The following is a 24,474-nucleotide window of genomic DNA, read 5'->3' as shown; positions in this document are numbered from 1 at the left end:
ACTGAACACATGAGTAATAAGAAAGTGAATAGGCTTATTGCTGATATGGAGACACTTTTAATGGATAGATCAAACTAGCCACAACATTCCCTTAAGCCAAAGCCTAATTCACAGCAGGGCAGTTAGGACTGTCTTCAATTCTAAGAGGGCCCAGAGAGGTGAGGAAGCTGCAAAAGAAAAGTTTGAAGCTAGCAGATGTTGGTTCATGAGGTTTAAGGAAAGAAGCTGTCTCCCTAATGTAAAAGTGCAAGATGAAACCACAAGTGCTAATATAGAAGCTGCAGCAGGTTATTCAGAAGATCTAGCTGAGAGAATTGATGAAGATGGCCACACTAAACAACAGATTTTCATTGTAGACAAAACAGCCTGTGTTGGAAGAAGATGCCACCTAGGACTTCTATAGCCAGAGAGGAGAAGTCAATGCCTGGCTTCAAAGCTTCAAAAGACAGGCTGACTCTCTTGTTAGGAGCTAATGCAGTTGGTGAGTTGAAGTTGAAGCCGGTTTTCATTTACCATTCCAAACATCCTAGGGACTCTAATAACTATGCTAAATCTACTCTGCCTGTGCTCTATAAATGGAACAACAAAGCCTAGATGACAGCTAAACTGTTTACAGCATGGTTTACCGAATATTTTAAGCCTACTGTTGAGACCTCCTGCTTAGAAAATAAGATTCCTTTCAAAATATTACTGCTCAATGACAAGGCACCTGGTCACCCAAGAGCTTTGATGGAGATGTACAAGGAGAGTAATGTTTTTTTCATGCCTGCCAACACAACATCCATTCTGCAACCCATGGGTCAAGGAGTTATTTCAACTTTCTAGTCTTATAATTTAAGAAATACTTTTCATAATAACTGCTATAAATAGTGATCTCTCTGATGGTTCTGGGTAAAGTAAACTGAAAGCCTTCTGGCAAGGATTTAGCATTCTAGATGCCATTAAGAACATTCATGATTCATGGGAGGTCAAAATATCAACATGAACAGGAATTTGGAGGAAGTTGGAATCAACTCTTATGGATGATTTGGAAGATTCCAAGAATTCAGAGGAGGAAGTAACTGCAGATGTGGTAGAAATAGCAAGAGAACTAGAATTAGAAGTGAAGCCTAAATACGTGATTCAATTGCTGGGATCTCTGTTAAAACTTGAACAGATGATGAGTTGCTTCTTATGGATGAGCAAAGAAAGTAGTTTCTTAAGATGGAATCTCCTGGTGAAGATGCTTGAACACTGTACAAATGACAACAAAGGATTTAGAATATTACATAAACTTAATTGATCAAATAGCGACAAGGTTTGAAAGGATTGACTCCAATTTTGAAAGTTCTACTGCAGCTAAAATGATCTCAAACATCACACGGTACAGAGAAATCTTTCATGAAAGGAAACGTGAATCAATGCAGCGAACTTCGCTGTTGTCTTATTTTAAGCTATTGCTACAGCCACCCCCAACCTTCAGCAATCACCACCCTGATCAGTCAGCAGCCACCAACATAGAGCCAAACCCTCCACCACTGTAATTTGCTGAATGCTCAGATGATTGGTAGCATTTTTTTTTTTTAGCAACAAGTGTTTTTAAATTAAGGTATATACATTTGTTGACATAATGCTATTGCACACTTAATAGACTTCAGTATAGCGTAAACATAACTTTTATACACACTGAGAAACCAAAAAAAAAAAAAATCATGTTATTTGCTTTATTGTGATATTTACTTCATTGCCGTGGTCTGGAACCAAACCCGCAATATCTCCAAAGTAAGCCTGTCAGGAGAAAATGTTGCCAATGATAGGAAACATAATGGAACATGCTTAAGGAATACTTAAGGAATCAGGAGAAATCTACTTCTTTGATATACAAAATAGTTCAGCTCAATTTGACTTTATAACAGGGCAATTAACATGCCTATATTTTGGAGTCATTCTACCCCCATGGCTGATATTTCCATAGAAATCTCCTGCCAGGTGCTTCCACCTTGCTGCTCTCATTTATACCTGCAAACAGACGGGCAGCTGAAGTCGCCTGGTGGGAAAATGAAGAGCGAACTCTCTGCAGACCACTTCTCACTAGACAGCCAGGGGAGGCTGTCTTCCTCCATGTGTCTCCTAAGAGGGAAAACGATGGGAATAATGTATCCTCTTCACATCCTGATGCATCTCCTTTTCAAGTCAGAACCCACCAGACAGCAGCTTTGCAAAGAAGAGTGAAGGAGAAACAAGGAGAGACGGATAGATTGAACTGCGGCATCCTGGTTCAGATCCTAACAAGGGAACAGTCCCATCATTTGCAATCAGAGAAGGGATATTATCTCAGTAATAAAAGGCAATTGAGAATCTAAATGAAAAATCTAATGCTTTTCATGCTGATTTATTTTAGATTAGAAAAAGTTAAACCAGATGTAAACATGAAGAGATGGAGCATGAGGAGGGAATTGCAGTATAGTGATAAATCTCAGTTTTGAGTTATTATACGTGTAGGGTTGCAGAAAATACACTGTTGATCCATAAACTGATCTGACATTAATTATCGTTGCAGAAGAGAGTTCAGAAGATTGAATAAAAACATGGAATGCTGGAAAAGATCAATCACACATCTGGATTAGTGCTAGAGAGTGTGCCCCTTACCATCCCGAGAGTCTGAGCTACCCAGTCTGCAGATAAACCTGGGACCACCTGCCCCATAGGCTGTCCGTCCTCTAGTGGCACCTCCTACCTCCCCGAGAGAAGGCATCCGGGTGCTGAAAAGAGTCTGCCTTCCTTCCTCTGGCTTCCAACAATGTCTATCATTGTCCCAAAGAGAAGACCCGGCCAAAATCCACCCTGTCTTTGGCTCCTTAGGATACAAATAGATCGGATGTCTCCTCTGTTTCCTCTGTGAACCGTGCACATGTCCAGAGAGACGAAGTGAGGGGAGGGGTCTGGCGGCACAGTTCTGTGTGGACCTCGAAATTCCCAGCTGTTTTCTCCCCTTTCTTCTTTCCTGGGGTAGATGACTTTTCGCTCCCTGTTTTCCTTGACCAATGCTTTACAAAGCTCAGGTGCCACCTCTAACTGCTCTAGCCACTACCCCTATACACACACACACACACATGCATGCATGCTCACATGCACACATACATGCACATAGACACTGCACTCTATTTGGAGGAGGGACAGTCTGAGCACTTGGGTGCATGGGGTTAAAAGTGGGAGCATTTGAATGGGGTTGAGGCTGAATCCTGGCCCTGACATTTAATAGCCCTGGATGTGACCCAGGGCAAATTGCCCGATCGTTTCATACCCTAGTGTCCCTACCTATAAAGTGCAGGAGAACGTCTGTTTTATAGGCCTTGCTGTAAGGCCTGGATGGGAGTGCACAGAAAACCCTCACCCAGGGTGGTGCTGAGCATTGACCAGATGCCCACAGTACTGGCCGACAGTCTCCATCCCAAACTCTCGGGACCAAATGTGATTCCACAACAGTTTTCTGGATTTTAAAAAGATAATGTTGCACTATATTTCCAGTAGGATCCGAGGTACACTCTGTCATTAAGTTCTAATTAAAAAAATGGATGAATATCCACCCTCAATGGAGTAAATTAATATTATAAAAAGCCTTAGGTTAGTTCAGGTAAGGTTTTGCCAGCAGATTAATTTGCTACAAACCCAGGGAGAAAAACACTTGGATTTCAGAGGTTTATGCATTTTTAGAATTGCAGATAAGGGATTATAGATCCGTAGTGAGTACTCAGATATCTTGAAGGGAGAGTGAGGAAACAACAAAAACAGTAACATATTTGCTCATTAGAGCCAAGCTATTATTGCAGGGCTTGGGAGAATCAAGGAAGAGAAAGAGAAAGTTGTTCTGCAAAGCACTTAGTCTCACACAAATGGAAGGTTACACTATTACTGTGCCCACGACACTCCATCAAAGCTCGCGGGAGCACTGGCTTCTGGCTGCTGACGGGATTCACAGATCAATTTGTTATTGATGTTATTGTCGTCCCAGCAGACAGCAGGCTTGACCACAGACTTCCTGCGGGGGTGGCCTGGCAGGGTCATACCCTGCGAGGTGGGGCAGGTGGCGCGGTGGGGTGGGAGGAATGAATGCTGGGCCAGGCTCAGGAGAGCTGGTGTGTGTGACGGGGCCACTGTTTTCTTGGTCTTGGGCACTGAGGTTTCTTACCCTCTCTGGGCTGTAGTTTCATTACCTAAAACATATCTGTGTGTCCTGGCTGCCTCTCGGAGCCTTTGGAAGATCAGATTGAGGCAATGTGTGTAAAAGAACCTTGCAAACTGGAGCGTTCCATGTAACTGTGGGCGTCATCATCTTTTTAAGGTACTCGATCCTAATCATAGTTTTCTGTTCCCAAGGAGTGATCCTTGTTGCCTGGGATCCAAGCTGGGTCCTTTCCTCACTAGGTGTGCGTGACTTTGGGCAAGTTACTTAGCCTCTCTGTGCCTCAGTGTCCACATCTGTAATGTGGACGTAACAATTATAATGCCGCTTTCACTGAGTTGCTGGAGGATCCCAGGAGGTAACCGCCCCCCACGATGACAGCTCCTGTGCTGCTCAGGTGACCCCAGGCTGAACCTTGCACAAGCAGCTGGGAACAGAGGTAAAAAATGGGGTCTTGCGTCTTTTCTCCATTGTGTTACTTTGGTAAATCACGGCTTCCGTTCGCTAAATAACACCCTAATGGCCTCAGAGACTTCAGGGAGACACAGCCTTGACCGCACTGAGTTAGGAGTCACTTAACGATCACTCACGGAATAGCTCGGGGCTGATTGAGCTCTTCCTCTGAGTGGTGAATAGGGAGAACTGAGGCAGACCGAGGACTCCATAAATCCAGGGCACTGTGGGCCAGAGGCTGGCGTCAGCCCCAGCGCCTGACCTTGACCAGGAACTCTGTCCTTTCCCTCCTCCTCCCTGCCCCCCTCCCGGCTTTTCACTTTTCTCCTCCTCCTTCCTCTCTTCCTCCCTCCCTCCCTCCCTCATTGCCTCTTTGTTTCCATCTTTTCTCCTCCCTTTTCTTCTCCAAACAGCCACTGTTTTTCTCATTAGCATCCGCCACAGTGCCGCACACACAGAGGGGACTCCCAGGCTTGGAAGGATACAGCCTGGTGGGTGAGGAGGCCTGGGTGCTGCAGGAGGAAGCTCAGAGGGTGGACCCAACACACCCCTGCGGGCCCCAAGAAGGCTGCACAGAAGAGGAGACACTTGGCTCTTGAGGATCAGTTTGAGGGTCATCACCAGTAGAAAAGGAGAAAATTACTTAGAATCTGATAAATTAAAGGAATGGTATTAGTTTTGTATGGTTTTTCCATTCTTCATAAAATTTTTATGAAATGACATTTTTTACTTTTCATAAAATTTTTTACTATCATAGTGGACATTCAATTATGTTACCTTTGCATTCATAAGCATTTTCCCAGGTAGTCTCACAGTTCATTCATTCACTCATTCGCCAGCACATATTTTCAAAGGCATACTGTGGACCCGGTGCTGTCCTAGGTGGTGACCACAGCAATGAACAAAGAACTTACCGTGTGGGGCTCACATCCCAGTGGGAAGAAATGAAAAATCAACAAATACATGTCATGGATTAGACGTGGGTGAAAATGTAGTTGAAAAATGCTGCCTCTTGTGTAAGCAGCAACCAGTCTCAGCTCCTGAGCGAAGGTTCAAACCTCACCTGTACACAGCACTGAGCTCCAACACCTAAGGGCAGTAAGGTGCTAACTGTCCTTGCACAAAATCCCCAGTGCTGCCCTGTCACTGAGGAAGTAATGTCCAACTTCGCATAGTATGTGAGGCCCCGCACGGCACGATACACTGTGGTTTGTAGATGAGGAGCCTATAGCATCGGTCACGCACACCGTTACAATGTTAATGGGTACATAGGATTTCACTGTACAGCCTGCTCTCATCCACAGAGCCATTCCCCACTGCTGGATAGTTTAAACACTTCTGATGTTTTGACATTATGAACCACACTGCAAAATTTCTTCACGAATGTGGCTTTTACATTTTGAATCAGTTAAAAAGTCCAAGTGTTGTAAACTGGGGAGGGACGTAACCAGATTTGCTTTGTGGCAATATTGCAGGTGGTGAAGAGGAGGGAGGGGGCTGTGGGGGTGTTGGCAGTGGTTGGGAAGGTCTCTGTTGAGTTGCTGAGACGGAAGGAGACATTGAGGAGGGCAGCCCACAGGAGCTGTTGACGGACGCCATCCGCTGGACTTGGCAGCTAGGTGGCCACTGGCAGCTAGGTGGCCTTGGCAGCTAGGTGGCCTTGGCAGCTAGGTGGCCACTGGTAGCTAGGTGGCCTTGGCAGCTAGGTGGCCTTGGCAGCTAGGTGGCCTTGGCAGCTAGGTGGCCACTGGCAGCTAGGTGGCCTTGGCAGCTAGGTGGCCTTGGCAGCTAGGTGGCCACTGGTAGCTAGGTGGCCTTGGCAGCTAGGTGGCCTTGGCAGCTAGGTGGCCTTGGCAGCTAGGTGGCCACTGGCAGCTAGGTGGCCTTGGCAGCTAGGTGGCCACTGGTAGCTAGGTGGCCTTGGCAGCTAGGTGGCCACTGGCAGCTAGGTGGCCTTGGCAGCTAGGTGGCCACTGGTAGCTAGGTGGCCACTGGCAGCTAGGTGGCCACTGGAAGCTAGGTGGCCACTGGCAGCTAGGTGGCCTTGGCAGCTAGGTGGCCACTGGCAGCTAGGTGGCCACTGGCAGCTAGGTGGCCTTGGCAGCTAGGTGGCCACTGGCAGCTAGGTGGCCTTGGCAGCTAGGTGGCCACTGGTAGCTAGGTGGCCACTGGCAGCTAGGTGGCCACTGGAAGCTAGGTGGCCACTGGCAGCTAGGTGGCCTTGGCAGCTAGGTGGCCACTGGTAGCTAGGTGGCCACTGGCAGCTAGGTGGCCTTGGCAGCTAGGTGGCCACTGGCAGCTAGGTGGCCTTGGCAGCTAGGTGGCCACTGGTAGCTAGGTGGCCTTGGCAGCTAGATGGCCACTGGCAGCTAGGTGGCCACTGGCAGCTAGTTGGCCACGGTGAGAGCAATTTTAGCACTGTGGCTGGGAGTGGCTCAGTGCAGATTGTGGCAAACTGAGGAATGAAATGAGAAGGTGGGAGAGAGAGAATGTGGACGACTCTGTCAAGAAGGTTTGCGAAAGGGAGGTAGGTGGCTGGTCACGTGAGAGGGAGTTTGTTGTTTTTTTTTTTTTTTAAGTAGGAGCTCCATGAAAGTTTATCAGATAAATAAATGACAAGAGGCCAAACAGGAGTGAAAAAGCAAATGTTTTGTTTTGAAACAGATTTGTAACTATACTGAATGGCCAAGTTTGGGACGTGTCTCACATGAGAACTACGAGGTGGCCATATCTACCTGTTTTTATGGCAATGACTTCTTATTTTTTATTTTATTATTTTATCTTTTTAATTGACATATAATAATTGTATATATCCATGGGTACGTAGTGATGTTTTGATACATATAATGTATAGTGATCAAATCAGTGTAATTAACGTAGGCATCATCTCAAGCATGTACCATTTCTTTGTGTTGGGAACATTCAATATCCTCCTTCCAGCTATTTGAAACTGTGTAATGTATTATTGTTAACTGTATTCATCTCACAGTGGTATAGAACACTAGAACTTACTCCTCCTATCTAGCTATAATTTTGTATCCTTTAACACTGTGGTCCCCAACCCCCGGGCTGCGTCCTGTTAGGAACAGGACAAAATAGCAAGAGGTGAGTGGCTGTGGCCAGGTGAGCAAGTGAAGCTTCATCTGTATTTACAGCCACTCCCCTTTGCTAACATCACTGCCTGAGCTCCACCTCCTGTCCGATCAGTGGTGGCATTAGAGTCTCATAGGAGCGAACCCTACTGTGAACTGCGTATGTGAGGGATCTAGGTTGCGGCTCCTTTTGAGAATCTAATGCCTGACGATCTGAGGTGGAGCTGAGGCGGTGGTGCCAGTGCTAGGGAGTGGCTCAAATACAGATTATCATTAGCAGAGAGGTTTGACTGCACAGAGACCATAATAAATCAGTTGCTTGGAGACTCATATCAAAACCCTATCAGTGAGAGGCATGTGACAATGTAATAATAGGAATAAAGTGCATGATAAATATAATGGGCTTAAGTCATCCCAAAGCCATCTCCCTCCAACTGTCCATGGAAAAATTGTCTTCCAAGCAACCGGTCCCTGGTGCCAAAAATGTTGGGGACTGCTGCTGTAACAAATCCCTCCTATCCCTCCCTTCCCCCAGCCTCTAGCATCCTCTGTTCTACTTTTTGCTTCTATGAGATCAACTTATTTTAGCTTCCACATATGAGTGAGAACATGTAGTGTTTAACTTTCTGTTCCTGGCTTATTTCGGTTAATTTAATTTCTCCAATTTCATTCATGTTGCTGCAATTGACAGGATTTCATTCTTTTTTATGGCTGAATAGTACTCTATTGTGTATATACACACCACATTTTCTTTATCAATTCATCTGTTTGTGGACATTTAGGTTGATTCTCTAGCTTGGCTATTGTGGACAGTGCTACAATAAACATGGGGGTGTGGATGTCTCTTTGATATACTGACTTCCTTTCCTTTGGATAAACACCCAGTAGTGAGATTTCTGGATCATACGGTAGTTCTATTTGTAGTTTTTTGAGGAACTTCCATACTGTTCTCCACAGTGCCTATACTAACGTACACTCTTACCAAGAGTATATAAGAATTCCCTTTTCTTCCTAGCCTCACCAACGTTTGTTATTTTTTAATAATAGCTGTCCTAACTGGGGTGAGATGATACCTCATTGTGGTTTTGGTTTCCATTTCCCTGATGATTACTGATGTGTTTTTTTTTTTTTTTAAGTTGAGAAAGAGATGGAGGTGGTTAGAAATGTTGGGGAAGGCCTGGTTGAAGCCTGAGGAGAGAATGGGATCCTTGGTGGCATGAGACCTCCAAGAAGACAGGAGGATGGATCTCAAAGGGCACTGTGCATGACCAACCCTGGATAAGAGGCTTTGAATTCATTTGTTCATGCATTCATTCCTCCATCTTTTTTCTCCCAGCAAATACTTATTGAGAGCCTATGATGTGTCCAGTGCAATATTAGGAGCTAGAAATCCATTGGCAAGCCAGGCAAAAATAATTTTATCCTCATAGGGATTACCGTCCAGGGGAGAGGCAGACATGTAGATTCACACTTATCTGGGTATATTTACAAATTAAGAGAGGTGTTCCGAAGGAAAAGGAATGCTTTTGTAAGAGCTTATAAACAGGGAACCTGACCTAGTTTTGACAGTGGTGTCAGGAGGGACATTGACAAGGGCAGATCAAATGAGCTGAGATCAGATGAGGACCAGAGAAACACACTATGCCAATGGGACAGCATGTGCAAGGGCCCTGTGGTGGGTGAGAGTGTGCACATCCAAGGGGATGGGGGAAGCTCACACAGAGCGTGTGGCCAGGAGAGAGGTGTCCAGTGATGCCACAGAGGTTATCAAGGGCACAGCACATGGGAGCCTCTTCAGACTTTATCCTAAGGGCAATGAAAAGTGTTGCTCTTCTGTACGAAGGAGTTAGAGTCAACAACCAGCAGAAAGTAGAGCCAACGCCAGACCTTTCCAGGACATTGCAGTTGGACTGAGATCTAGGGTCAGCTGATGAAAGAGGTCCCTGAATCACTCCATCATTGGGAATTCTTAGATAAATAGTGCCCAGAGCCTGCAGAACGTGGTTCCAGGCTTGGAGAATCCAGACACTTGCAGAGGGCTGTGGGACCTCGTCAATTTGCCATCCACTGTGAGTTGCTGGAGCCCCAGAGAGAAACTGTCTGTGATCCAAACCCGCACACTTCAGTGTTTGTTGCTCCGTGGTGAGGCTGGGGCTCCTGACTAATGATTGCAAAGTGCATCGGGAGCTTGCTGAGGGAAAATTAATTCTGTGTTGTCATATCCCAGGTTAATTAACTTGCTAGACTTGATAGAGTTACATTTAAAAGTGTGCATAACAATCTTTCTTAAAAGAGCCATACAAGACAAAAACCCCAGAGAGAAGAAGCTTAAGATCTCCACCATGGCAGTTTCTCTCTGCACCCTCCAGTCCCAGAAAGCTTCCAGACCCACCTGATTGGTCTGAAGCTGGGGAGAGAGAACTTTCTTCTTCTGATGGATTTAGGATTTAAATTATTTTCCAATCCCATGTTCCACATTGCAACACTTGATTTCCTTCCTGAAAATTGTTCATGTATTATCCAGTATTTCCTGTGACATGTGTATGCTAAGCCTGAGAAAAGGACCCATGGAAGTATAATGGCAATATAGGTTTTGCCAGACATAGTCAAATAGCCAACTGATAATACCTGGTGTCTTAGACCTGTTTGTGCTGCTACAACAGAATACCCACGACTGTGTAATTTATAAAGAACTGAAATGTACTTCTCATAGTTCTGAAGGCTGGAAAGTCCAAGATCAAGGCACCAGCATCTGGTGAGGGCTTCTCACTGTGTCCTCACATGGCCAAAGAGCAGAGGAGAGCAAGCTCATTCCGTAAGCCCTTTTGTGGCAGTATTGATCCATCCATGAGGCGGAGCCCTTGTGACCCAATCACCTCCCGTTAGGCCCCACCTCCCAACACAGTTGCCTTGAGGATTAAGTTTCCAACATACGAATTTTGGGGGAGACATTCAGATCATAGCACTTAGTAACGACAATAATAGCAGTGACAACATTTAGAACACACTGGCTTAAAGCTAGGGTGCTTTGGGTCTGACTGGCCTGGTCTGAATCCTGGCTCCACTGCTCACAGCCAGGTGACCTTGGCCTGTCACTTAACTGAAGCCTTAGCTTTCTCAGCTGCCACAGCAGGCCTGACAGCAGCGTATCTTTCTAACCGTTGCATCAATTCAATGAGACGTTGTACATAAAGCATTGAGCATACAGCTGGCACATGTGAAGCCTCGATAATTTTCAGCACTTCTTCTTATAATTAATAATCATTGCCGACAGGCAATTGCTGAGCTGAGCCAGAGCCGGGAAGTTCAGGGAGTGGCAGAAACGTGAGTAGCTGTTGAACCCTCTGGATCTCAGCCCAGGCCTGGTCCACGTCCCACCCCATTCTTTCTCATCCACGGGGCTGGGAGGAGGCCAGACTTCTCCTGGGAACGGAAGAGTTGTTTGATTATAGCTTCCCCTCTGCCACTCCAGAACCAGTTACCTCGATGCTGGGGATGAAAAGGAGCAAGATATGGGAACTAAACCCCAAAAAGCCTAACTCAGCCTGGGGACTGTGTCATTAACTGAGGTTCAGGATGAGAGTCGAGCTTGAGCCCCACAAATGTACTGTCCCTTCAGGTCAGGCCGCGATGACTGCAGGCCCATGGGAACAGCTGCTCTTTAGCTCTGGGATGAGATTCCAGGATATTCCGAGGGACGGTGGGGATGGGGCAGTGTGGAATGAAATGTTCTGGATCTTATTAACGTTAGACATCAGAGCCCAAAATCTCACCCTTAGCAAACTGCTTTCAGAATAAATTACAAAATAAGCCTTTACCTTCTGGGAGAGACAGCATAATAATCATACTTGCAGACAGCAGCATACTCGGTCTATATTAATGCTGTTTTCATTGGGTCTTAAAGGCTAATTCCTGAAATTTTATTGCTCACAGCTAATCAATTTATCAATATTTATTCAGTGCCAACTTCAGCTCAGTACCCATTCAGCACTGTGATGGGCTAGAAAAACTATTAGATGTGGTTCCTTGATCTACTAACAAAATGCACAGCAAAATCAATGTTGGCTGGTTCTACTCTTTCTTCCTCCCCCCTTCCTTCTTGTGCATTTCGAAACCCTCAGAAACCTGCCTTTTACTCACTGGCAGAGGTGACCTGGGGAAATGGAGACGAGCACTCGTTACGATCCGCAGTTCTGTCTTGGAAGAGCTGAGAGATTCTAGGGATGTTCCTGATTTTTTAAAAAATAATGTACATCATTGAAGATGATATATCTGGCAAACAAAAATATAAAACTGGGCAAGGTTTCTGTTTATTTTCCAGATCCACAGTCGACTGTTCTCATCCCCCAAAGATCATTCTTCCTGGGAAAGAAATGAAAGTCTTTCGAACACAGGTAAAAAACTGGGCTCTGCCCAGCCAGCGTGCTCTTTCAAGACTGTATTTACTCTCTTTCCTTTATTTTTATTAATAATGAAATGTACTTTCGAGTCTAGTTTTCCCCCAAACAAGAGATGATAGCTCAGTGGCTCCGGCAAGATTTGAAGCTGATTTGAATTTCTAAACACCTATGTTGTTAGGCGAGCAGCCTCCAAACAGCGAAAGATGCACAAGAAATAGCGGTTGCCTAAGGTGGTGGCTTTGGAACCTGAGGTTACTGCAGAGAGCTGAGCCTGCGGGTCAGGCCGGCGTGGATCAGGCTCCCTCAGGAATGAGTAATGAGACACGCGGAATATTCTCGGAACAGAGTGGATGCAATTTAAATACAGGCAGGGTGTGTGCATCGTAAATCATTTTTTATAAAGCTTCAATTTATAGCTACTAAACTGTAAAAACACTAGATGAGATGGTTACAGTTCATAACTTTTATTAAGTTTGTTAATATAAATGATGTGAAAATAAGCTCCCCCTACCTTTGTGTGTGAAGTCAGATAGATTTAGGTCAAATGTCCTGGCGGCACCATCATAAGACTACTGGGTTAATAGAATATTTCAGTTCAGAGACCCTAGCAAAACTAAATTCTGAAATAATGTTTTAATGTAGCATATTTTATTTTTGAGTCCTCATTCTGTAAGTTATAAATATGGCATGTGAACTGCTACAAATGAAAATATATATGTATATGTATCTTTATATATGCATGTGTATATATGTGTTTATATGTATATGTGTGTGTTTATATTGTGTATATGTGTATATATGTGTATGTATGTCTATATATGTATATGTATGTGTTTATATATGTATTTGTATATGCATGTGTGTATGCCTATGTATACGTATGTGTACATGCAGGTGTTTAGATGTGTATATATGGGTATATATGTGCATATGTATGTGTTTATATGTATATATATGGTTTTGTGTGTGTGTATAAATGCATGTGTTTATATATGTATATGTGTTTATATGTATATGTGTATATATACGTATGTGTTTATATGTGTATGTGTATATGTATTGTGTATATATGTATGTGTTTATAGGTATGTGTGTGTATATATGTGTATGTGTGTTTATATGTGTATTGTGTATATATGTATGTGTTTATATGTATGTGTGTATATATGTGCGTGTGTATGTGTGTATATATGCACACACACACATACACATTTATAGTTTCTCTTTTCATCACCCTCTACCACCTGCCTATATTAAAGATATCAGGGACCTGAATTCCTTTCCATAACTGACCCCACCAGTCCAAGACAAAAGTATTATTTAAAAGAACCTTTCATACTTAATCCTCTCTGGAAGCCCCCAAAGGATGGTTTACAGCTTATTCTTTAATAGTGGCAGATACTTAGTTCTGGCTCTTTGAAAACCTAGCCTAGAAATTGCCCCTGGTGAGAGTGTGAATTCATTGGCAGACACTTCTGGTGGCCTGAATAGCAAAGGCAGGCTCAGGAAACATGGCTGGCCACCTGTACCCCATGGGGAGTGTGGGGACATTGAGAGGAGTGCCACATTTTCCACAGAGGTGGCTGTGAGCATAGTCATACCTGGTGACTGAAACGTAGATGTCTGGTCTTCTCTATCTCAGGACCTGGCCAGCTCAAAATGGGCCTAACCGGACACTTCCACAGTGGGTGCCTACTCTTTGCAGATCAGTGACTTAGGAACCAAGTGTGTGCTGGCTCAAGGCTGGAGGTTAATGGTCTGGGCTGTAGGGAATGTGCCCAAGGAACCCTGGGTGGGGAGAGAGACATATCTCCTTGCTTTTTTTTTTTTTTAATTTGCCGATATTGTCAAAGTGCTAATTACTGAAGAATATTTAAAGACATTCCTAAACTTTGTGTACGCTGGCAGAAGGCAGGGAGTCGTACCAAAATGGGCCATGCTTCCCTGCAGGACTCATTCTCCAAGGCTCCTGCTCATGCTCTCTGCATCTCCCTGCAAGCCTGTCTCTGTCTGTTAAAGAGAAACTGCACTGCACACTTGTTAAAAACAGCAAGGTGGATTTTATTGGAGCTACTGCAGGAGAGGAGAGAGCCTTCGGTACAGGACTAAGCTCAACTCTGAACACAGGCAGGATGAGGGACTCAGTGGATGGAAAATTACTAAGAGGAACCTGCTATCTAAAGTGAGGGGAGAGGAACTTGATTAGATATCAGGGGTGGGCAGTTCTCCCTAAACTGGCTTAGCGGGACTCTCACTAAACCTGGCCCAGCAGGCCTGACTAAAGTTTGGTCATGTCAGGAGTCTGGTCACATCTTTTCCATGAAAACAGGCCTGAGCAGCCATTGGTGCCTTCTGGGCTCTCTGTGGCCAAGCCCTCTCCCGCAGGAACGCACAAGGAGCTTGGTTCAGGAGCTGGACTCCCTGCTCCCACTCTCACGAGGCGGGCCTGGCACCAGGACGAGGTCTTTCTCGGTCCTCTCAGTGGCTCCGAGAAACCCAGAGAGCAGAGTTTTAGGTCAAACTCTGGGTTGCAAGGACTAGAAACCTACAATAGTCGACAAAAGGGAAACTGTTGTAAGGAAACCAGCCAATGTCATGGAAGCATGAGCCACTGGGTTGCAGAAGGTGTGGGAACCAGGGGTGCTCCCGGGCTTTGGCAGCAAGTGCGTGCGGACCTGCCCCTGCAGTGGGGGCAGGCTCCACCCGAGTCAGTCGGCTTCGGTCAGGAGACAAGGTCAGGCGTTAGACGCACAGCCTCCGAGGACCCCACTGTGTGGCTGACTGGCTGGTGGAACAATTCTCCAGAAGGGACCCGTGGGCCTGCAGATGTCCCCAAAGCCATAAGTAGGCCTGTGGAATCCCAAGTTTGGGAGAGGCCACAGAGGACATTTCGTCCAGCTTCTCTGAGATGTCAGATGTTCGAACACCTTTTCACCATGTCCACGCCAGGATAGAGAAGATTCTGCAGTGGGCAGACCATGGACAGGGGCTCACTCTATTTTAAGATAGCTCATGACATGCTCACACAGCTGGGGTTGTTAGAAAACTTTTAGATGGCACCAAGCCAAAATATATAAGCCTTCTTATTTATTTATTTTTAATCTGTATTTATTGAGTAGGCAAAAAGGAACCATTAAATATTTTTAAGTTGTTGCAATACATGATTTGATCCAAGTTCTAGGAAGACAACTCCATTGTGATCTTTCAGGTGGGAGATGATACAGGTTTAGCCAGGGCAGTGGCTGTGGTTGCTAGAACTTTTGGAGCACTAGGAAATGACCAAATTATTTACAAAATTATTTATCCCAATTATTGTTGGGATAAGAGAAAAGGTCAAGATGTTCCTGGACAGATAGTGCTCCCACAAATGGCATAGGGATTCAGGATCTAGGAGGCTTGTGGGGTTAAGGGGTGGTGCTGGTGGGAGGATCCTGAATTTTCGGGGTTTGGACACATGTCCAGGAAGCAGCTGGCAGTTGGGGGTAAAGATCGGAGACAGGTTGGGCTTATGGATCTTGATATGATCATCGTGTACAGGTGGGTGGGATGAGAAAGCACAAGAATGGCTGGGATTACTGCAGGAGGGAATACGCAAGATGGGCAGGATTGGGGCTGCAAGACTCTCAGGAACCATATGCATGCGGTGCAAGGAGGAACACTGGCTTGAAAACCACAGACCGGACATCAGGGTTTTGTTTTCTAAATTGAAGTATGTGGTGCCAATGTTGACTTTGCTATCGATTAGCTTTTTATCTTTGGAACAGTCCTTCCGCTTCCTCATTTCTTAGTTAGCTCTTAGACAATTGTGGTTTAGGATTCTCTGATCTTTTGGAAGCTGCTCTAAAATATGTGGGTGATGTGGGTGGCAGCCTTCGCTGTAGCAGCTAGAACAATGGGGTGCTTGTTCCAAATAGGGTTCATAGTGCTCAGGCAGGAAATCTGAAGTGAATGTCATCTCCGAATTTTCATTTTTGCTTCCTTCATTTGCACAATGCAACTATTCACTGCCGCAGTCATCGGTAATTCCAGGGCTGGGAAGGGTGGAGAGCTGATTTCTTATAGTTAACTTGGCCTCTTGGCAAGGCCTTTGAAATCTGTCGGCCTGTGTAAAATTTCAGTTTACTATGATTAATAGGATCTGAACACTAAGGGAGAAAAAATGTAGGGAGGATAACCGCTTCTGCCCAAACTCACATCTGCTTTTAAAATCAGAAGAAGATAGAAAGTCCCTTTCAAATTCCCATTCCGCGTGTTATAAAGAGATTTTGTTCGCCGTTTCCCCGTCCCTGTGCTCCTGTCTGCGGCTGAGACTGCGCGATCTAGGGATTAAGGGTGATTGGAAGTCAGGTGCCTACTTAAGCCATTTCTGGAGAGATCATTTGGGTAAATGTATGTGTAAAGGGAATTGGTGAAGGTCACTTGGAAATGTTGAATGACTGACTCCCTTGGCATTGGAAGGAAGTGGGAGGGCAGGACATTTCCCCTCCTGATCAATTTAGCCCCAACTTTACAGCTGGCAGTTTGTACAGGGCGGGTCTTTGATTGATGAGTGGGGGAAAAGTAATTATATTTCACTTAAAACTGGAGGATAATTGTTCTTTTATTTCAGCTTTCACAAGGGCAGCGATTAGCTGCCTTTATAACAATAGTTCCGATTTCGTTAGTACCAAGTTGACAGTTAGTTGCCCCAGTAAATCCTGTCCCCTTGAGCATGTTCTGGTACCCCCTTAAAAGCCACCCCAGCCTGATGTGAATTGTGTCTCATTTCTCTTCCAAGATAAATCATTTGTAAATGCAGTTTCTCTATGAGGAAGGTAGAGAAGGGACACCAAGTTTGTTTGCTTTCCCTAAAAGCCTGGTTTGTCTGAAGGCTCTAATTGTTCCAGTTGTAACATGCGGATTATTTTTTGATACAGAAGCCATTTGATCTCACCTCGCTCCATCTGCCTGGTTCTCATGAATTCCTCCCTGCCCACGGGGGAATTCAGCTATTGGACAATGTGTAAGAGTATCTTTAATCAACACAACTTCTGTGGTCGAAAATCGCATCAGTCCCCAGGGGACAGAGGATAAGCTCCTCGGCACAGATTTCAGTGCCCCTCCCCCTCCCGCCCTTGTTTATCCTTCTAGATTTTTCTCCAATTACATCACTTTGTGAGCACCTGCACTCCACACTTGCCTGTCTCTCTCCTTGCCCACTGAGACTCTTCGGCCTGAAACCCCTTCTGTATCCTTCTCCTGCTAAGGCACTTCCTTTGCCCAGAAGCTTCCCAGATTCACCTGGCCCACCCTTCTCCAGCCCCCCCAGGGCATTTCGTCTGTCATCCTTTCAGCCTGAGTTACCTGTTGGCTTATCCTTCCTCCCTTCAAGACTGTGGGCTCTGAGGGTGGGGACCTTGCTTTACCCACCTGTATGTCCCCAGGTTCAGGGACCAGCAATGGACTGAACAGCATAGACTGAATGGAGGAGATACTTGGAGTCGTTACTCTCTTGGGGTCTCACTTGACGCTTCCAGGCAGGCCTGCAGAGCAGGGCAGGAATCAGAGCCTCTGATGGTGGTTGAGAGCCCGAAAGGAAAACCGTCTGGGTTCCTCAAGATTCTTTCAAGTGCTTTGAGCAACAGGCTCCTGACCTATACTCAGCATCCTTGGTGGAGAGGCATGGGGGCTCCCCCTGAGTGGTTTGTGCGGCTCTTCCTGGGCTTAGTCTGTCTGGCGTCCACCCTGCTGTGCACGGCGGAGGTGGGAAAATGCAGCATTGCTTTTCTAATCACCAGAGAATAGAAAATATTTTTTTCTACTTCTTGCAGAAGATGTGAAGAGGCACATTTGGGTCTTTTGTGCTTCTTTGGGTAGGATGTTATTGGAGAGAAAATAAACCAGCCCACCCTTGTCACCGGGCTATGTGACAGTCCCTGTTTGTCCTCATATGAAGAACCATTGTGCTCATGTCCCTCCTGAATTCTGCCTGTGGCTGCCTGGGCCTTGACCCTCAGTTTTGCTGCAATCACCCATAGATAGTGCAGTAAGCAACATTTTCCCTCATTTGAGTTTCTGCCTCTAGAGTCATCTTTGCTGATCACCTGCTACATAATCTAGGTTTTTTAAAAATTGGTAAAATAAGGTACTATGCAAAGAGCTCAGCTGCAGACTTCCCAGTCTGTAGAGCTTTGTGTCAGACAGACGTGCATCCAGCCATATTTTACTGCTTCCTCTCAAAGACATGAAAGCTTAGTCCCTGCCTCCTGTACCAAGGGCGTGGGTGGCAGGACCTCACCCAGATCTGAGGAAATCAGGCACTGGGGTGGACATGAGGTGCACAGTCCAAGAGGGCCACTGTGTCTCATTCCTAGATGGGCAGAATGAGGAGACCAACCTATAATTTCAGCTGATTTCCCCCTCAAGTGTACGAGCCCTTTCTGCCTCACGATAGGTGTCGGGGTGGACACCGGGGGCATCAGTACCCTGACCTGAACACAGGCACCAGGTCAGAGAGGCAGGCGTCCAGCATGGGTTTTTATTTTTGCTAAAAGGGAACACCACTTGGGGAAGCATCATTAAGAAGCTTAAACACAACAGCGGAGCAGCAACCCCATGCCACCCACCATGGAGACAGCATTTTACTGAAGTCACAGAGTAAGAAAAATGGCATTGCTGTAGCAGCAGTTCCCAACCAGAGGGGTGATTCTGAACATTGGTCAGCCCAAAACGGATAGGCGTCCGGGCTTCCCCAGGCCGGCAGTGTCAGAGTCCACAGGTGCGGAGCCCAACAGTAGCCGTGAGCAGCCCTGTGAAAGTCACCACCTAAGGTCTTTTGGAGTTTGTGTGTTTTCAAGAAATAAAGGTATAATATTAGCTGGTCCAAGTGACTGTCATTCCTTTACCTCCAAGAGTCACCCGGCATAATGTCCTTCTATAAAAGGGTGTTTCAATGGCCCCCTCTTCACCCCAGTGGTGAGGGCTTCCTGCCCCAGGCTATGGGGTGGCCACACATGACACCCAGCACTGGAGGGTTGAGGCAGCAGCTGTGTATTGGTCACATACACTGACAGCCCCAGGAAGCAGGACAGCGTGTGCCACGCTGGACCCTGGCTCACAACAAGCCCCATCTAGGGCACCTGAGGTCCCAGCATCAGGTGGAGGGACCAGGGACAGGGCATGAACTCACTTCCCAGCACAAGGCAGAGACCTGAGTTCTAGATTGGGTCCAAGTCGGGCAGGACGGACCCGTGAGCCCCGGCATCTCCCTAAGCTCGGGATTGCTGTCTCGGGAATGGGGCCCCCATCCATCTGCTCGGCCGAGCCTGGAACCTCGAAGTCTTCCTGCTCCTCCCACACACCTGTGTCCAGTTCATGAGCAGGTTCCTCTGGTTTACCTCCTGGTCATCTCTGGGATCCATGCTCTTCCCTCCGGCTCTGCTCCCGCATGGGCCTGGGCTCCTGTAACAGCCCACCTGTGCCTCCCTCCTTCTGGTCCCCACCTACAGCCAGAGTGAGCTGCTCAGCCACTCCCCACTTAAGGCCCTTCAATGCTTCTGATTGCTCTTGGAATAAACATAATTCTTCAGATGATTCTAAGACAATTCTTATTCTGTAATTAAAAACAGTTCTTACTTGGAATAAAGATAATTCCACAAGGCCCTGGGAGATCGGGGCCCTTGGCCCCCCCTCTGCCCCGCCCCTGCCACCAGAGACCTCCTGCTGGGTCTGGGGGTCCCTGCACAGGCTGGTCCCCTGGCTTGGGCTCTGCTGCCCACTCCCTTTCCCCTAAGTGACTCTGACCCATCCTATGGATCTGCACCCGTGTGTCCTGGGGAGTCCACCTTCTCCTTTGCTGCGCTCGCTGCAGTCAGGATCTCAGGGTCATTTGTGTTTGATGACTGTTAATATTTGCTGTGCCGTCCAGACTGCAAGCTCCGCAAGAGCAGGTGCCCTGTCTGGTTTCACTTCCAGCCCCAGTGCCAAGCCTGGCACTCAGTAAACCCCTGCAGGGGAATGAGCTGGCTGGTTGGAGCGGGAGCTTAGTCTGGGGTGGAGCCTGGGGGCCACGGGGACAGGGAATCAGGCCCATCCCCACGGCTGACATCAATAGGACTTTGGGACGATGCACCGAGACACTGTGTGTCCCTTCTCTCTTTCTGTTTGACCTCTCTGAATCGATCCACCCTCCCTCCTGACCTCAGTCTTCTGTCTTCCTCTCTGTCCACGAGCCTCTCCCGTCCTGGCATTGAGTGGCCCCAGAGCCAGGAACCCAACCTCTGCAGAAGTCTGAGCTGGGATCATACGCTATTTTTGGTGCGATTTTAGACTGCTTTAAATAAAGAGGTTTATTAGTTCCTACTTCCTTATTAATTGTTAGTTGTATATCAAGGGCCTCCCCAAGAGAAAAATGACACTTACGAATAATCGCCGGAAGCCACACACTCCTTCCGAGGGCCGTATATTGCTGGGGAAAGCTGCGAATAGAAGGCGTGTTCCCAAATTCTGTGGCTCCTGTTGTGCAGAATGCTGCTTGTTTTGGAGAAATATAGTTACTAAGTGGCGGAGAGAATAGACCTGGTTGTGAGCTGAAGTGCAGCTTTTTTCTTTAATTGCTTTTGTCCAGCTGGCCACCTAAGGAAGAGATTTTTAAAAAGAAAAAAGTATAAAAACAAATACAACATAAATTGAAAGTGACACACAGAATTAAATGTATTTTGAAGCTTATTGTGTTATTTAAAATAATGGTCATGTTAATGTCCAGCTTCCCAGCACAAAAGGAATATTTATCTGGCAGCTGAAATGCGGCAGAGCCAGAGGGGACGAGGGTGCTCCGAGCACAGCGACTGCCAAGTGAAACGCAAGCCTCTATCCTCTCATTAGACGCCTGGGACTTTGATTGCTTATTTTACATCTTGGTAAAAATACCAGAGTGTTGGACACAAGACCATTCTTTTAAAGCATCTTTTTTTCCCTGAATAAATTACCTCCTAACCTGCTTTCTTCTCCCTTGTTTTTCAAGAATGGGTCCCTCCCTTTCTCTCTGTGTGTGGCTGCATGCTGACAGTGCGTCCTTAGCTCTCCGTGACGAAATGCAGGGGCCAGGGAGGCCCACGCCTGGCTGGGAGAGAGCTTGTAATGCATCAAGAAGTCGTCGTTACCAGAAACAGAAAATTAGGGCCAAGGACCCCTTTCCAGGTTCCAGCAAGAGGGCGGTGGGGGTTGGGGGACGGTGCAAGGACGTTGTAAACTGTGTTCCTGTGTTTGAGCAGAAGACAGGTAAGGTCTGGCTTCTTGTTCAAAGGTGTTATTGTTCTTGAAAGAGCCTTAAGGTCACATCACATGCCTACCTTGGGCACATGAGGAGACCTTACGATTATAAAACCTTCAGGAACATTCTCCCCTTAGGCTGCTATTTGACAATGCTGCTGTCTGATCTCTGTGCTGAGGGAAGAGCTACTGAATAGTATTTTAAGAGATTTGGCTGTGAAGTTTCTGGTTTTCACAAACTACCTTGACCACTTGGGGTGAGTACCGGTCACAGAGGGCTGAGTTTCCCTAAAGCAGTTTATGTTATTTTTACATGGAAATCTTTCTTAAAACAGAATCTTCTGGGAGGTCACTTTATAAAAGAGATAAAAGCAGAGGAGCTCTGGTTGAAGGGGGGTTCGTGGGCACTCCTGCCGGGCGGGCCCTCTCCCCAGAGGAGTTAGAGGAGTCCAATAGTGTGTTGGAGGGTGACTTGAAAACTGTTGTCCCGGGACTGGGAGGACAACACAGACCATTTGGATAAACACTGCTTGCTTTCTCTTTGAACGATGAGATTTCTCCTCATTAACCTGGAGCCCTGTGGATGAGCAGGTTGTCACTGTGTGCAGCCCATTTCTACCTGGAGACGTCTCCCCTTCCTTACTGATCTGCACTCGAGCTCCTAAATCCCGAGCCTGCTCTACGTCACTGCTGTCATGCATGTGATTATCTCGGTCCCTTTACGCCAGAGCTCATCGCACCGGCTCTTCGGGGTGGAGAGCTACTTCCTGTGCTACCCCCTCTCGACTGGAGGGGAGGTAGAAATGTGCTCTGGGTTTTAACAGGAAGATGGGGTGAAGCAATAGTCTATGATACAACTGTGCTTTTAAATTTCTCCTCCTTTCCCAGTACTAAATAGCTTTACTTTAATGACCCTCAGCTTATAGTTTCTTTCAGATCCTTCATATTGGCGCTGGCAGGAGTCCAGCTACCTACTCAACTCCAAATGTGGCTTCCTCTAATGCCGTGTGTGTGCTTAGGTTTGATTTGTTCTTTTTATGGGACTTAGAGACAATCTATGAGGGTGATTAGACACTGAGACAGGCAGCCTGCAGGGATTGGCCCAGCTCTGCTCCTGGATAGCTTTGAAAGCAGGCGACGCTGGGGGTCGGGGGCGTCCTCGGCTGCCTGCGTGATGGGGTTTGGTGGCAGGGGTTCTGAGCTTCAGGTGCCCTGAATGTGGATTAAAATTTGTGCCAAAGGATAATGTCCTTGCCCTCAGGTACACGATTGAGAGTCAGCATTCTGGGTGAAAATAGGAGGCTTTGGAAAATCCAGCTTCTCCATTGTTAATTCTGTGATCTTAGACAACATAATTGATCTCTGAGACTCAGTTTCACAACTTGTGAAGTGGAAATGATAACACCTACTTGTATCACTGTTATTAAGGGTCGTTAGAATAGATATAAAACACTAATCTTAATCCTTTTTTATCATTTTGGTAAGAATATAACATGAGATCTACCCTCTTAAAAGATTTTTTTAAGTGCATATACATTATTGTTGACTGTAGGTGCAATGTTGTACAGCAGGTCCCTAGAGCTTGCTCGTCTTGCTTGACTGAGACTTGGTGCTCATTGGGTAGTAACTGCCTACCCTTCCCTGCCCCCAGCTCTTGGGAACCACCACTCTTTGAGTCTATGATTCTGACTGTTTTACGTACCTCACATAAGTGGAATCACCCAGTATTTGCCTGTTTGTGTCTGGCCAATTTCACCTAACAATATTCTCCAGTTTCACCCACATTGTTGCAGATGACAGGATTTCCTTCTTTTAAGGCTGAATACTCTTCCGTCATGTACATATGCCACATTTTCTTTATCCTTGCATCAGCCAGTGGCCACTGTGGTTGATTCCACATCTGGGCTGTCATGAATAATGCTGCAATGAACATGGGAGTGCAGGCAGCTCTTTGAGATTCTGATTTTGATTCTTTTGGATACATACCCAGACGCAGAATTGCTGGATCATATGGTAGATCTATTTTCAATTTTTAAAGAAACCTCCACGTTGTTTTCCATAGTGGCTGCACCAGGCTACATTCCCACCAGCAGCGTACAAGGGCTCCAATTTCTCAGCTTCTTTGCCAACACTTACCTTTTTTACTCTTCTAATAGCCATCCTGACAGGTAGGAGATGGTATCTCATTATAGTTTTTCTTTGCATTTCCCTGATGATTAATGACTAATTCTAATCATTGATTTTTAAATTGGCATTGCATGATATCAAATGCTCCCCCTCCCCACCTGCCAAAAACTACAGATGCTTATGGGGGTTTCTATGTTGTTGTTTTCTTTTCTGAAGCACTCTGTTTGTGCTGTGTGTGGGGGGTTGGGCAGAGAGGTTGGGCAGAGAGGTTGGGAGGCTGAGGATTGAGGTGGCCACACAGAGGGGAAGGACAACCTGTTGGACAACCTATGAGCTCACTGCAGCTCTGCTGTATCAGGCAATTGGGCCGTGGCCAGCATGCTTAGCCTGTCCCTACTCCTTCCTTCCTCTTCATCCCTGCAGCCTTGTCCCAGATGAGGGCCACTCTTCCCCAGCTTGCCCAGAGCCACCTGCCTCATGTTGCCTCTGGCCAGGAGCCCTGCAATGGCCAGCCTTGTCCCTGCGCTTGGCCACCTTGGTCAGTCCACACCCCCAGATGGATCAGGTCTGTGCCTGGCCTGTGCTTCAAAGCACTTGTGTGCTGCCTGCCCTCAGGCAGATGCCGCCAGGCCTCCTCCAAGGAATGGTGTGACCCTGCAGTGTCCTCTGTCCCCTTTTCCCTGCCTCGTGGGTCTCTGGCAGTCAGCGTGATGCCTGCAGAGCCTGGACGCCACCTTCCAGCAGAGTTTTATCATGTGGGCGCAGGGTGACCTCTGGGTGACAGCAGCTGGTGCCAGAGTCAGACAGCTCCATGTAGATCCATACGCTGTTTTCTCAGAGGACCTGGTGTGGGTTGAGGTTTGAACAGTCACAGGATTCAGGCGTCTGTTGCCACAATACCAACAAACCATCCTCGCGACTTGGTGGCTTACAGAACAAAGAGCATTTCTGTGGCTCTCGGGGCAGCGGGCTGACAGTCTTGGTGGGGTTC

The 24,474-nt window shown here is 46.6% G+C and overlaps 1 protein-coding gene across 2 annotated transcripts in view; it reads left to right on the top strand.

The window, feature by feature from the left end:
- Nucleotides 1-24,474, top strand: part of C28H10orf90 (chromosome 28 C10orf90 homolog) — a 195,067-nt gene that overhangs the window by 10,259 nt on the left and 160,334 nt on the right. For both annotated transcript variants that reach the window (XM_069460698.1, XM_069460697.1), the window contains exon 2: nt 12,029-12,101. In XM_069460698.1, coding sequence (XP_069316799.1) covers nt 12,029-12,101 — 73 coding nt within the window. The remainder of the gene's footprint in view (nt 1-12,028; nt 12,102-24,474) is intronic.

Source organism: Eulemur rufifrons, chromosome 28, assembly GCF_041146395.1.
Source record: "Eulemur rufifrons isolate Redbay chromosome 28, OSU_ERuf_1, whole genome shotgun sequence".
In the NCBI taxonomy this organism is placed as follows: domain Eukaryota; kingdom Metazoa; phylum Chordata; class Mammalia; order Primates; family Lemuridae; genus Eulemur; species Eulemur rufifrons.
Note: the sequence above shows the minus strand (reverse complement) of the source record. Positions and strands in the feature narration are given on the sequence as shown.